Below are 13268 nucleotides of genomic sequence, written 5' to 3'. Positions count from 1 at the left end.
TTAGAAAAAGGGCTGCAAACCTGGCAAGAGCTAAGAGCAGAGAGGGGAAATGCAGAGCCATCTCCAAAGTTCCAAAGCCTAAGCTGCCTCCCTCGTGCCTGCCTGCAGCCATGTCGACTCCTCCAACATCAGCATTTTACTGCCAATCTCTCCAGCAGCCCCAGCACACACTGACCCAAGAGAACACTTTGAAAATGATAATCAGGGCACTCTCTGAGCCTGCCGAGCTCAGAGTGCCCAGCACAGAGCCTGGCTGCCAGGAGGGCACCGCCGGCAGCGTCTCACAAAGGCTCCTCTGGTGCCACCTCCCTGTGCTGGGCAAGGGGAGGAATTGATGGTTCAAGAAATGGAAGATGGTACCTACAAGGTCACACGCCCTGACACCAGAATGCTCCATAAATTTAAAGAGTGGTGCTATATATTCCAGATATTCCTTTCACATTTATGCACGGGAATCGCTGGACAGCAGCAGCACCTGACTTATAGGAAGGGTGTTGCTTTTACAAACCGAAAGAAAAATCATTTGTGCAAGAACTACTCAGCCTACTGTGTGCATCTGCCTTCCCATTTTTGCTCTTCAAGCCATCCGAAGGATCAAGCCCTTCCCCCTTCAGCCAGACCCTGCTCTGAAGAGCTGCTGCTGTCACACCGAGGGACCGGCAGTGAAAAATCCCGCAGGATAAAATCCTGGCAGGGCCGGTCGGATGGCAGAGGCTGCAGAAACTCCTCAAAACACAGCTCCTAGAGGGGGACGGCCACGTGTGACACAAAGCCAACCTGCAAACACGCCACGCTGCTCAGAGAAATCCCATTTTTACCCAGCAAACACACCCCAAGCAGTGAGAACCATCAGCAAATGAGCCCTGGTTCACATCCTCGGCTGCCGGCGCGATGCCTTTGTGCTCCAAACTCGTTTTCCTGCGTTCCTCCCTAGCGTCGTTTCTCGAGCAGGCTTTTATGGCAAAAAGCGCACAGCTCCGGGAACCGCCCGAGCAGATGGGACAGCGAGCCGGCTAAAGAGCAATTCGGCACCGCCACAGTTGCCATAGAAATGAACGAGCACTTCCCTAATCCCCCAGGCTACCTACAGCATTAGGCAGCACTAAGGCTGCTAATGGGAATGCAATTAGGCTGACACGGATATTCCACAATTGAACCTGACTGAGGCCTTCTATTCATTACTGGATGAGGTAAAGAAGTGAATTCGGCTTTTTGACAGCATACTAAAGGACATTTCATTAAAGCCAGCTAAACAGAGGCAACCTGAAGCTAGGACTGCTATCAAGAGAGATAACAGCATCCCAAAAGCAGGAGCTTTCATCCCCTCTCAACAACACCTGCCACTAAGTGATAGATCTTTCCAAAGGATCAGAAAATAAACCAATTATCTTGAATACCAACCCTAAAGTCATCCTCTGGCACAAATCCACCTGCGAGGAAAACACCTTTTCCTCAGGGCACACGCCACAGATGCCTGGGTGGCTCTGCACGTTGGGCAGGTGGAGGCCTGACCTGCAGAGGCAGGGCTGGAGGCAGGCGCTCCCCACGCTCCTACCATTACTCAGGCACAAAGACAACACACCTGCTGCAAAACACATGCCCAGAAGCTTAAAATACTCCCTGTAGTTGTGGATAAAAGGCACGCCGACTTTAAGCTTAAAGATGAAGTGAAAGTGGTGTTTTCTCAGCAGGAAAACGACAAAGAGCTCAGACCCACCTAGCAGGCTGCAGTGTCAGGGAGGGCTGATGGAGGGGGGGAAGGTTCATTTCCCAGAACACCGGGAGGAAACACAGGAGACAACAGAATGACTGAGGAGAGAGGCAGCACACCTAAAAAGGACCGAGTTGCCTATTCTTAGCCCCTGATCAGCCACACGTGGCTGGCTGCATTATCTCAGCACAGAAGAATCCCCAGCGGGCTCGGCACTGGACCACGAGGACAATGCTCAATGGAAGGGCGGCACCGTGACCTCTACCTGTACCCGCAGCGGCATATAATCCTCATAGAGGTCATCCCACAGCTCCTGCAGCTCGGAAATTTCCAGGGGAAGGCCCAAAGGAGCTCTGGAAAACGATTTTCTGTCTGTGTTCATGAAGGAAGAACTAGCACATGCTAAGCCAGCAGAAGCACTGCCATCTGCCAAGTCATGGCTGAGCTTGGGAGGGGGCACGCTGGACTTCACAGGAATAGGCAGTCTGCTGCCTCGGGGGCTCTGAAGGGGTTTGTAGTCCAAAGTCTTGATCAAATTGAGGGCCAGCTCCAGCCTGTTCCCGCTCAGGGAAGAGCTCGGGGTCACGCGATCATCCGAGAAATCGTCACATTTCCCATTCCCTTTCAGCCCCTTATCGGCATCTTCATCCTTCTGCTGCGGAGGGCTGGCCTCCACCGTGGTGTCCAGAGACTCGAGAGAGGACGCAGGCGTGCCTTCCTCCATGCTGTCCCCATCCACAGCCACCCTGGAGCAGGTGGACTCGGCCGCATCACACACAGACGACTCCTCGTTGCCCATGCTGGCCGACCAGCGGCTGGAGAGCCCGCAGGAGATGCTCCTGGCCACCTTCCGGGGCACTTTGCAGATGGCCTCATAGTCGGCGTCGGCCACACGCAGGGCAGCGCAGCCCCGGCAGCGCCGCGGGCGGCTCCCTGCCCCCTCGGAGCCGTGGCAGCTGTGCGGCTCCAGGCCGTGCTCCTCCTGATCCATCCAGTACTCAAAGCCCGAGTAAGTGAAGTCCTCCTGGAGGAGGGCAGCGTACCGCGCATCAGGCAGGTTGGAAAGGTCCACGGTCCCCTCCCCAGCCCTGTCCTCCGTGCTGGAGTCGTCGTTGTTCCTGCGGTACATGCTCGCGATGCAGAACTTGAGACGGTCCTTCTCCAGCAGCAGCTTCTGCAGGCGCTCGATGGAGAGGGCCTCGATGCGAGCGATGACGGTGTCGAACCTGTAGATGCGGTCCAGCATGAAGGCACACTTGCTGCAGGCAAACTCGGACCTGCCGTCCCGGCACAGCTCCCTGCCCAGGACGTGGGAGAGCAGCACCTGGAGGTTCAGCTTGGCCGCCGTGTGGAAGATCCATCGCCGCTGGTTGCCGCACAGCTCCCGGCCGCAGATCCGGCAGTTTTCCTTCATCCTCCCTCCCTCCCGGCACACAAACCCACTCTGCGGGCTCTCAGGAGACCTTCCCGAGTCAGCACATCTCCCTCAATCCCTGAGCCCGCCGGCACGTCTCACCGCACCAATCCCCTCTTTCTAGGGAGGTCACACGCCGGAAACCTTGATTCAATAGAAACATCCCACCCTGCGCCACCTCCTTCACATCCTCACAGCCACACCTGGGCTGCTCCCCCCGCCCCTCCCCTCCGATGCTGCCCCCTCGCCTCACAACTCAAGCCCCCGATGCTGCCCCGTGTCTCCTCACAGCCCCCGTCCCCAGGGCTGCCCCTCACCGCGGGCCGCCCCTCCCGTCCCGCCCCGGCCCCACCGCCCCGAGCCGAGGATGCTCCTGCCACGGCGGCGCCCGGCTTCTGGCTCAGATTTCAAGATGGCGGCCAAGCCCAGCCTCCCGCGCATGCGCAGGATCCGCAAGGCCGGCCGGGACATGTAGTTGCCACGCCCGCTTACGCATGCGCAGTGATGGCTTGCGCCACGCCCGGACACACGGGCAGCGCCGGGGGTCGCGACAGAGGCGACAGTGATCGATCGGGACGCGACAGCGCAGGGATCCAGTCTCAGTGCCAGAGCCACACACACACACACTAGCGCTTGGCACCAATGCAAGTGCCTGTCCCAGTGCCATGTCTACCCCAGTGCCTGTGCCACGCACCCGTTCCAATGCCAGCGCCTGTCCCAGTGCCAGGTCCCCACCCTAGTGCCTGTGCCACGTCCCCATCCCAATGCCAGCACCTCTCCCAGTGCCGGATCCTTGCGCCCCCAGTGCCGTGCCCAGTGCCCAGCCGCAGCAGGCAGTGTGGGTGGGCACGTCCCCGCAGCACAGTGCCACCAGCACCTGCACAGTGCCACCAGCACCTGCACAGCAGCGTCCCCGCAGGAGCTCTCGCACTGACAGCCCGCGGCTGCTGGGGACAGCGCCGTGCCACCAACATGCAGCGCGGCCAGAGCTGTGCAGCTGCCAGGAACATGCCGCTCTGATCTCTCACAGCCCCGAAATCCTGCCTGGCACCACGCCAGGCTGCCAGGGGTATTTTAAGACTTGGGATTTAAATGGCAGACGGGAGCAAGCGGCACCAACACCCTCAGAAGGACTGCACAGGCTGGTGGCTCGTCCCCTGACAGCTCATACCGTGTCCTCCGAGCCCCCCTGCTCCTCCCAGCTCCTGGCAATCACCCAACCCTGCCAGGCTGAACACAGCACAGCCCTGGCCACAGCCCCAGAAGGGGACAGGGATGACAACAACCAGCCAAGCCCTGGGTGGATGAGCTCCTCCCTGGGGTCTCCCCACCCTTGCCCACTTACCTGCCCCTCCATGACCGGCGACCCCTCCAGGCACTGCTGCAGGTCACGCTTCTCTGCTGACAGCATCTCCACGAGCTGGTTGCTGGCAGCCAGCTCTCGGGTCAGCTCTTCGATCCTCCTGAAAGCCACAAAAGGGCATGGGATGCTCAGGGACTGGGATGGCCATGGGATGACACTGGGGACAGCTGGCAAAGGTCAATCTCTGGGGCAAAGCAGAGCAGCCTCGGGACTGCTGCCACCTCTCCCACAGACCAGCTCTCCCCCATTGCATCCCACCAGATATGCACTGCCCCTCAGTCACGCACATCACAAGCTCCTCGGTAGTCCCCAAGAACTGGCACAGCACACAGGTTGGCAGCATAGAGGAGACATGTCTGGGACACCTACCTCTGGGCCATGGAGCCACAGCCATTGTTGCTGCTGTCCTCCTGCTTTGTTCTCGCTGCTTCCTTCAGCTTCCCTGTCAGCTCCCGGCATCTCTCTGCCTCAGCTCTGGCCAGCGCCGTGGCCTGCTCGGCCTCACTGCGTGCCAGCCTGGCCTCCTGCATGGCAGCAGGGTGAGCCCCCAGGCAGCACCCCTGCCTCCTGCCCGTCCCCCACCATCCCCTGAGACTCACCTCCTGCAGGAGCTGGATCTTGTTCTCCAGGAGCTCGTAGACGTGCTCCGACTCCCGCTGCCGCTCCTCGTACTGCTGCCGGAGCACAGCCTGGCTGCGGCTGGTCTGGCTCTCTGCAGCCACCCTGCTGGGCACAGCACCGTGTGCCACAGCCTGCTATGGCATGGCATGGCACAGCATGGTGTGCCACAGCCTGCTACGGCATGGCATGGCACAGCTCGGTGTGCCACAGCCTGCTACGGCATCTCCTGGCATAGTACGGTGTGCCACAGCCTGCTATGGCATCTCCTGGCACAGCACGGTGTGCCACAGCCTGCTACGGCATGGCATGGCACAGCTCGGTGTGCCACAGCCTGCTATGGCATCTCCTGGCACAGCACGGTGTGCCACAGCCTGCTACGGCATGGCATGGCACAGCTCGGTGTGGCTTGGCAGTGTCCAGCATGGCACAGCATGGCACAGCACAGTCTTTGTGACAGCCTCCACCCCAAACCAGCTGGGCTGGCTGATCTGTACCACTCCAGGTGCCCTCAAGCCTGGCTGCCCCCCCCATGTCCTGCCCAGGGGACACCGCTCCTCTGGCAGCACCAAGCCGTATTTAGGCTCTGACCCACCACACACTCCCAAAACCAGGGCCTCACAACTGCTGTGCCACTGGCCCCCCTGCCATCGGTGCCCCACGGTGAGACACCCATGCCATGGCCCCTGGGCATGGCACTGCCCTCCCCCCCCCAAACAGGTGCTGTTCTTTATTTTTGGCTGGCGCCAGGGCTGTAAGAGGAGCCCTGTGGGTGCCCAGCCCCATTGCAAACCCCTCCAGCCCCATTGCAGGTGTCTCTACTGCCTGCTACGGTCAGGGTACAGGCAGACATCCCCTGTGTCCGTGCCCACAAAGCCACCACAGGCACCATGGGCACCATGTCTGCCCCGGGCTGAGGGGCTTGGCCAGCCCCACTCACCATGTGTTGTCCAGGGCTTGTTGCTTCTCCTGCAGCTCCCGTTTCAGGCTCTCCACCTCCACCTTCAGCTCGATGTTCTATGGAGCAGGAAGGAGGTGGGTAGGATGCCCTCAGGCTTGCCTGGACACCCCACCCCACTGCAATGAAGAAGTGGCATGGGGGACCCCCCTGCCATGGCAAGGCTTTGGGTGCTCCTGTCAGTGAGTAGCACAGGTGGCATTTTAGCCTGTCGGCTCCGGGATGGGGTGTACCCACTCCATCTGTGTGCCACAAACTTGCACTGTCACCCACTCCGGGCTGGGGACGCCCTCCCCAACCCTCTCCCCGCTCCTGTCAGAGGAAACGAAAGGCAAACTCCCAACAGCAGCTCCCCCAGCCCCAGTGCTCGAAGCCCTCCCTGGCATCCCCCCCGGCTACACTCCCCCGACCCCATTCCCTCCCAGAAAAGAGAGGAAACCCGCTCACCCCGTCCCCTCCAGGCACTCACCCGCCGGTAGACATCGTCGCGGCTGTCCTCGCCCTTCTGCTGGACGCGCTCCTCCAGAAAGTAGATGCGGAGCTTGAGGCTGAAATTCTCCTTTTTGAGGTCATTGAGGTGCTGCGAGAGCGTGCGGTACCCGTTAGCCATGGCCGGCGCTCCATGAGGCGGGCATCCCGGCACCCCTCACATGGCGCCGCCGGGACACAGCCTAGGCTCCCTGCCCGCCCGCAGCTCCCGTCGCTGGCCCCGCTGCTCTCCCTTTCCTCTTTTTTTTTTTCCGCCTCCCAGAGCTATTTGAGGAATCGCTGGAGCGGGGACAGCGGGTTGGTGAAACCCGAGCCCCGGAGGCCCCCACGCGCCGCAGCCGTGAGGGCGGTGAGGGGAGCGTGGCGCCCGGCCGGGCCCGGCCCCCTGTGCCGCCGCCACCTGCCCCGCCGCCCCTGCTGCGCTCCACACCCCGCCGCTGTCACTGAGGGACCCGGCACGAATCCTGCGAGCACCCGGCGGTGCCATGCGGGTCCCAGCGCCCCGCGGTCTCTCTCACCTGCTCAAAGTCCCGCAGGGTCTGTGTGTGGGCGAGGGGCCCCATCTCCAGGTCCCGGAGGAGACCCGTCTGCGCCAAGGGGTCAGGCTGGGGCTGGGCACCCGCGGGGCCGCTGCAACCCCTCGGCTCGGCTGGCACGGGCTCCTCATCACCGTCACCCCACAGCCCTTCTTGGGAAGCTGGCAGGGAGCAAGGGCGAGCAGCAGTCAGACCAGCCAAGCGGCCGCTCCACGCCTCGTGTGGCCCCGAGGAGAGCAGAGACAAAGGGACGGCTCAGGGCCCAGAAACCCGCGGCCATCCCCAGGCGGTGCAGGGGACCGGGGCTCTCGGGGTGCCTTACCCGCCATGCCTGGGGCTCCGGGCACCTCGGCTGGCACAGTGTCACTGCTGCAGGGGTCCCTGCAGAGAGCAGCACACACAGCCTGTCACACACAGCACCGGGATCCCCCCCTGTGCCACCCTGCGCTGTGACCGGGGTGCCACTGGTGTCTGCACACACGTGGGGACACACGTGTGCCTCCCCACAGCCGCTGGGCAGAGGCTCTGAGTGCGCAGACACGAGGCCCTGGGGGCTGTGCAGATGGCAGTGTCCCCTCAGCAGCACTTTAGCTCCATTAGCAGCCCTGTCAGGGCCACCTGAGCCCCCAGAGCAGAGCCCACAGCCCCCAGGGGGGATCTGGGGCACGAGGCTGGGCCTGGCTGCTCTCAGAGGGACCCTGTGCCTCCATGCTGCCATGGCTTTCCAGCTCGTAACTGGGTTTATTTTCAGCTCAGATGTGTGAGTCATTTCATGATTTAAGAGAAAGAAAGAGAAACCCGACAAATAAAAAAAAAAAAAACCACCTGGATTGTTGGGGTTTTTCTCCTTTTAAAGAAATCAGAATGTTTATTTTATAATCTCAGCCTGACAGCTTTTTGGTAGGGTCCCAGGGTGGTGGGCACTTGTCCCGGCATCAGTGTGGGCCCACATGCATGAGGCTGAGCCCCAAAAGCCAAGGTGGGCCAGCATGTTCCTGTGGCACAAGCCATGATAGGGGCCCCAGGACCATGTCCCCAGAGCCTTGCAGCAAGGGACAGCACTGCCAACCTGGCTGGGAGCAGGAGAAGCAGACACAGGGTGCCACAGACCCTGCAGCAACAACCCGTCATGGAGGGAAACTGAGGCACAACGACTCTAAACACAGCAGCACTAAGGCGTGGCTGTGTGCCCTGCCACACACCACAACCAGTGTGATACCCAGAGACAAAGCACCCAGAGGTTTTGTACCTGCAGGCACAGCACCCAGAGGTGCAGTGCCCAGGGGCATCTTACCCAGAGATGTGGAACCCAGAGGCACCCAAATTTCAATAACCAGAAGTGTGACTCCTGAGGAGATCAAGAGGCACAATATCCAGGGAGCTGTGACCTCTGGAGGCATGACACCCCAGGAGCAGCAGTGCCCCAGGTGTGACACCCAGAGGCAAAGCATCCAACACTCAGGATGCACCAGGATGCACAACACTTAAGGAAGCATGGTGCCCAGGGGCATGATATCCCAAGGCATGACATCCCTGGAGGCAAAATACCCAAAAAGGCACATTAACCATAACATGCAAGGCTTGACACCCAAAAGGGCAACACCCAGAGGCACAACAAGCAAGGAGGGATCACAGCCAAACACCTGATGCATAGGGAGACACAATGCCCAGAGACAGAATACCCATCGAGGCAGTACAACACCCCAAATCCTGGGGATGCTGCAGGGTGATGACCAAGGAGCCAGGCAAGGGCTACGGCTCACCAGCCTACACTGCTAACTTTGCACAGGGAGATGTGCACAGCTGACAGAGAGAAAGGATGAGCTGGGCCAAGGAGGAGGTCCTGTGAGATAGGATTGTCCTGCCCTGGCTCTGAAAAACTGCACAGAGCGGAACAAAGTCCTGTGAGTGGAACTTTGAAGGACACCATGGCCAAAAAAGTAGCTTTTTCCTGATTAAGGATTATTTAAATAATGAAACACAAAACACTGCACGTGCAAATAAGCCTAATGAAATACATGCTGCCACATAAATGACTCTGTTACTCAACTCTCCATCTAGATCATGCCACATGTAACACAGGAGGAGGGGGATAGGATTGGGCTGTACATAAGGGGGATAAGAATTTCACCTGGTTAGGAGGAAGATCCAAAAATACCTTGGGGACAGTCAATGGGCTACTCCTCTCTCCCTTGTCCCAAGCCACGGACACCTTGCTAAGTTTCTGCATATTATTGTTGTTATTAATTGGCTTAACACAAGTGTGCAGCATCCTGAGAGGGAATAGAATGGGCCCAAAAGTGTTGGAAAAACAACAAGGAAAATCAGAGCACCCTCTCTCCTAAAAAATGGCAGATGTAGAATATACTGCTTTGAAATCAGAAAAGGAGCAACTTAAAATGTACTTGGCCACAGCTGAAAATAGGGAAAAGCAACTGCAGAAACATTTCAAGGAAGAGAAGGAGAAAAAAAATTGGAAGAAAAGGTAGAGATGATGCTTGTGTGTGCTCCTGCTCCCCCTGACATCACAGAGATTAGAAAATGAATCATATTCCCTGAGGAACAGGATGGAGACATATGGGATGACCCAAATGACAGAAAACTGGGGGAAGATGGTTCTTTGTCTCCTTCAAATCCCCCTGAGTATGAAGGCAGATGCATTATAGAAACAGAAGAGACAACTGAGCCTTGGTGAATCGTGGGGAATCACAGCTGGAAAACAATCCCATTCAATCTGATTCGCTTTGAAAAGTGCTGTGGCCACAAACCAGGCTGGACTGAAATTCAGCAGGAGGAATCCTATCAGTGCACACATAATAACAGCCCACACATTCTGATTCCAGGCAGGCCTCCTCAGCTATTAATGCCATTTCTAATAGATAAGGGAACACAAATTCCAGTATTAACACAGCAGGACACTGAAAAACTGGACAGAGCTGAAATCACTGGAGTGAACAGAGCAAGAGCTACGTGCCAAACCACCAAGGCTGATTTATGGCTGCCAGGAGATAAGCACATGTCCTCCCCTCACTTTGCACAAAAGATCACAATGAAAACATTTTGGGTGTCAATGTTCTGAGCAGCCAAACCTGGCAGCTGATGCAGAGCAACGTTTGGTCCTCCTGTTCAACCCTGACCCTAAAAGAAATCCAGATCCCACATTCACCCTAGAGGGTGCTTACCCTCCCTCATTCAAAAGCTGCTAATGTACCTTATTTAAAAGCTGCTAATGTGTATATTATACATTTTTATGTATATATAAATCAGCTGCAGAGCCCACTCCCCATGTAATTCACCAACTGATAATTCACCAAACTTTCACCCCATGTAATTCACCACTTTGGCTAAAAACTGAATGGAGATGGCAGTTACCTGTTGATTACTGGCACACAGACAGGGTGGGACCAGATTTGGAGAGAAAGAGAGATGCCAATGCCAATTCCGAGCCTTTAACCACTGCTGTGCCAAATATCGAGGAACTGAGAGCTTCAGGGAGTGCCCCACCCATGGATGGCAGCCCTGGATGTAAAATATATGTTTTTTGTGATTCCACTCCAGGAACACAACAAGGCTTCATTCACCTTCACCTGGAAGGGAGTGCAGCTTGTTTTTATTAGGCTGCTCCAGGGATATAAACACCCTCCCACTATTGCTCATAAAGCCCTGGCAAAATCTTAGCCACAACCGTGACACACCAAACTTTGCAATGTATCAGTAGATCAATAATATCATCATCATCATCGAATCATCCCAGAATGGCCTGGTTTGGACAGAATCTTAAAGATCATCTCCTTCCAACCCCCCTGCCATGAGCAGGGCCATCTTCTACCAGCCAATGTTTCTCAGGGCCCCATCAAGCCTGACCTTGAACACTTCTGGCAATGGGACATCCACAGCTTCTCTGGGCACCTCAGGCCAGGTCTCATCACTCTCACAGTAAATAATTTTTTCCAACTATCCAATTCAAACCTTCCTCCTATCAGTTTGAAGCCATTCCCCTTGTCATGTCACTACATGCTCTTGTAAAAAGTCTCCCTCCTTCTTTCTTGTGGGCTGCCTTCAGGTATTGGAATGCCACAATCAGGTCCCCCTGAAGCCTTCTCTTTTCCAGGCTGAAGAGGCCAAATTGTCTCATAGAGAGAATTCTCTCAAATTCCCTCATAGAGGTGCTCCATCCTTCTAATCTATTTGGTTGGAGAATATGCTTTGGTGGTTTTGCCCACAAAATACTAAAATACCCTTTGGTATTTTACCAATACCCTTTGGTGGTTTCACCCAAAATGTGGGTTTTGGCCACGTTTTTCCTTTTTCACAAGGAAAAATGTGAGCCTTGAGCTGTCCTATATACCAGCATCAGGGGCCCAAGCAGGAGGTTAAGTTGCTGTGAGTCTATTGGATTAAAGAAGCCACCTCTGTACTCCTGCAAACCACAGAAAAAACAGAACATGGACAGAATCTACCTAACATAAATGAGTGACAGCACGTTCTGGGAACTTTAGAATTATTATTAAGACAACTAAAGTTGTCCATCAGCTTGATCCCATATACCTGTGGTACCATATACCATAAATATATACCATATATATTTATGGGAAATGGGGGTTCAGTGTATACAGTAAAAAGGTACCCAGTTCCCTTTTTAATCTGTGTCAAAAGGGGCTGGAAGAACCAGAGAGAGCAGTAGACATTAGCTGCCACTCTTTCAATGACACTAGAACATGATATTCCTATCTAGAGAAGGGCTTGCTGTCCCTGGTGGGGCAGTGACACAAGCAGAGCAGATAAGGAAAGAACAAAGAGAAGGACAGAGTGAGAGTATCCGGGGGAATACCCAACTGACTGATACCAGGCCGTCCTGTGCTGGTTACAATGCTTCAGACTGGGACCCTGGCAGTGCTCCTAACAACCCAAAAATAACCTTATGTCAGAGAAACAAAATGTGACTGCTCAGGGCCACCCTGAGGCAGGGCCATCCCAGGGCAGTGCCCAGCCAGCCAGAGTGGCAGCCCCGTGCCAGGCCATGGCACTGCTGGGCCAGCAGGAGCCCAGGGCTTTGCCACAGCCATGGCACGTTGGGCTGAGCGGGGGCTCCCCCCTCGCTGCCCCAACACTGGGAATTTGTTTGCTGTGAAGGGGAGGCCGCTGCAGTGCTGCTGGGGCTGCAGGAGGACAAGAGCCCTTTCACGGCAGCCTGGAGCACGGAGCTGAGCTGCCAGCACAGCACAGAACGAGGGGGCTCAGCCCTGGGGCCCCCCACTCGCTGGGCAGCATTGCCCACCCACCCCCAAGCCCTGAGGGGCAGCACATGGCCCTGACTCAGAGCACTGAGCCCTGACTGACTCACAGCATCTCCAGGGCATCACACTGCAGCCATTCCTCGGCACTGCACCCCGGGGTGCCATCGGGAGAGGGGACAGGGAAGGGCTGGCAGCCAGGGCTGTGTCAGAGTGGCTGCTGCCCATGGGGAAAGCATCCTGGGCTAAAGCATCCCCAAAGCACGGGGAGCTAGAACCCAGCAACAGCAACTCACCTCCTTCTGCTGCTGGATCACCTCCCGCGGGGAGACAGACGGACAGAGGGATGGGAGGAGGGATGGACAGCAGGCCCCAGCCCCGTGCTCAGCAGCAGCCACTGTGTGCCAGCGGCTCCGGGCTGGCAGAGGGGCTGTGCCAAGGGCCGGGAAGGGCCAGGGAGAGCGTGGCAGCTCACATGCCGAGCGTGGCACATCCAGCTCCCCGCTGACTCGCTGGCACAAATGTCTCAGCAGGGGCGGAGTGCCACCACGGAGGAGGAGGAGCGGCGACAGCCGTTCCCAAAGCCGCTGGCTGCCTGAGTGTGCAAGCACGGCACGGCACGGCACGGCCAGCCGCGGACCTGACACGGGGCACGGCAACGAGGTCCCCATTGAGCACGGCACCGAGCGCACGGCACGGCACGGCACGGCACGGCCAGCTGCCAACCTGCACACGGGGCACAGCAACAAGATCCCCATTGAGCACGGCCGGCCGGGGAGCTGGGCTGGTGCTGGGCTGGCTCTGCCCCGCTCCGGGCTGGCGCTGCCCCCGTTCCAGGCTGGCGCTGGGGCTGGCGCTGCCCCCGCTCCGGGCTGGCACTGCCCCGCTCCGAGCTGGCGCTGCCCCCGTTCCAGGCTGGCACTGCCCCGCTCTGGGCTGGCACTG

At 57.6% G+C, this 13268-nt stretch overlaps 1 protein-coding gene across 12 annotated transcripts in view; it reads right to left on the bottom strand.

Moving 5' to 3' along the window:
• LOC135450812 (myomegalin) overlaps positions 1-13268 on the bottom strand; it is a 36067-nt gene that overhangs the window by 21599 nt on the left and 1200 nt on the right. For 5 of the 12 annotated variants that reach the window (XM_064719315.1, XM_064719318.1, XM_064719320.1 and 2 more), the window contains exon 1: positions 1977-3486. In XM_064719315.1, coding sequence (XP_064575385.1) covers positions 1977-3125 — 1149 coding nt within the window. In that variant the 5' untranslated portion in view covers positions 3126-3486. Of the gene's footprint in view, positions 1-1976; positions 3487-4470; positions 4589-4857; positions 5013-5087; positions 5215-6046; positions 6124-6533; positions 6645-7071; positions 7251-7411; positions 7471-10461; positions 10609-12619; positions 12818-13268 lie in introns of those variants that run through there. The other 7 variants (XM_064719326.1, XM_064719324.1, XM_064719322.1 and 4 more) reach the window with 7 other exon arrangements.

Source organism: Zonotrichia leucophrys, chromosome 8, assembly GCF_028769735.1.
Source record: "Zonotrichia leucophrys gambelii isolate GWCS_2022_RI chromosome 8, RI_Zleu_2.0, whole genome shotgun sequence".
Lineage (NCBI taxonomy): Eukaryota > Metazoa > Chordata > Aves > Passeriformes > Passerellidae > Zonotrichia > Zonotrichia leucophrys.
Note: the sequence above shows the minus strand (reverse complement) of the source record. Positions and strands in the feature narration are given on the sequence as shown.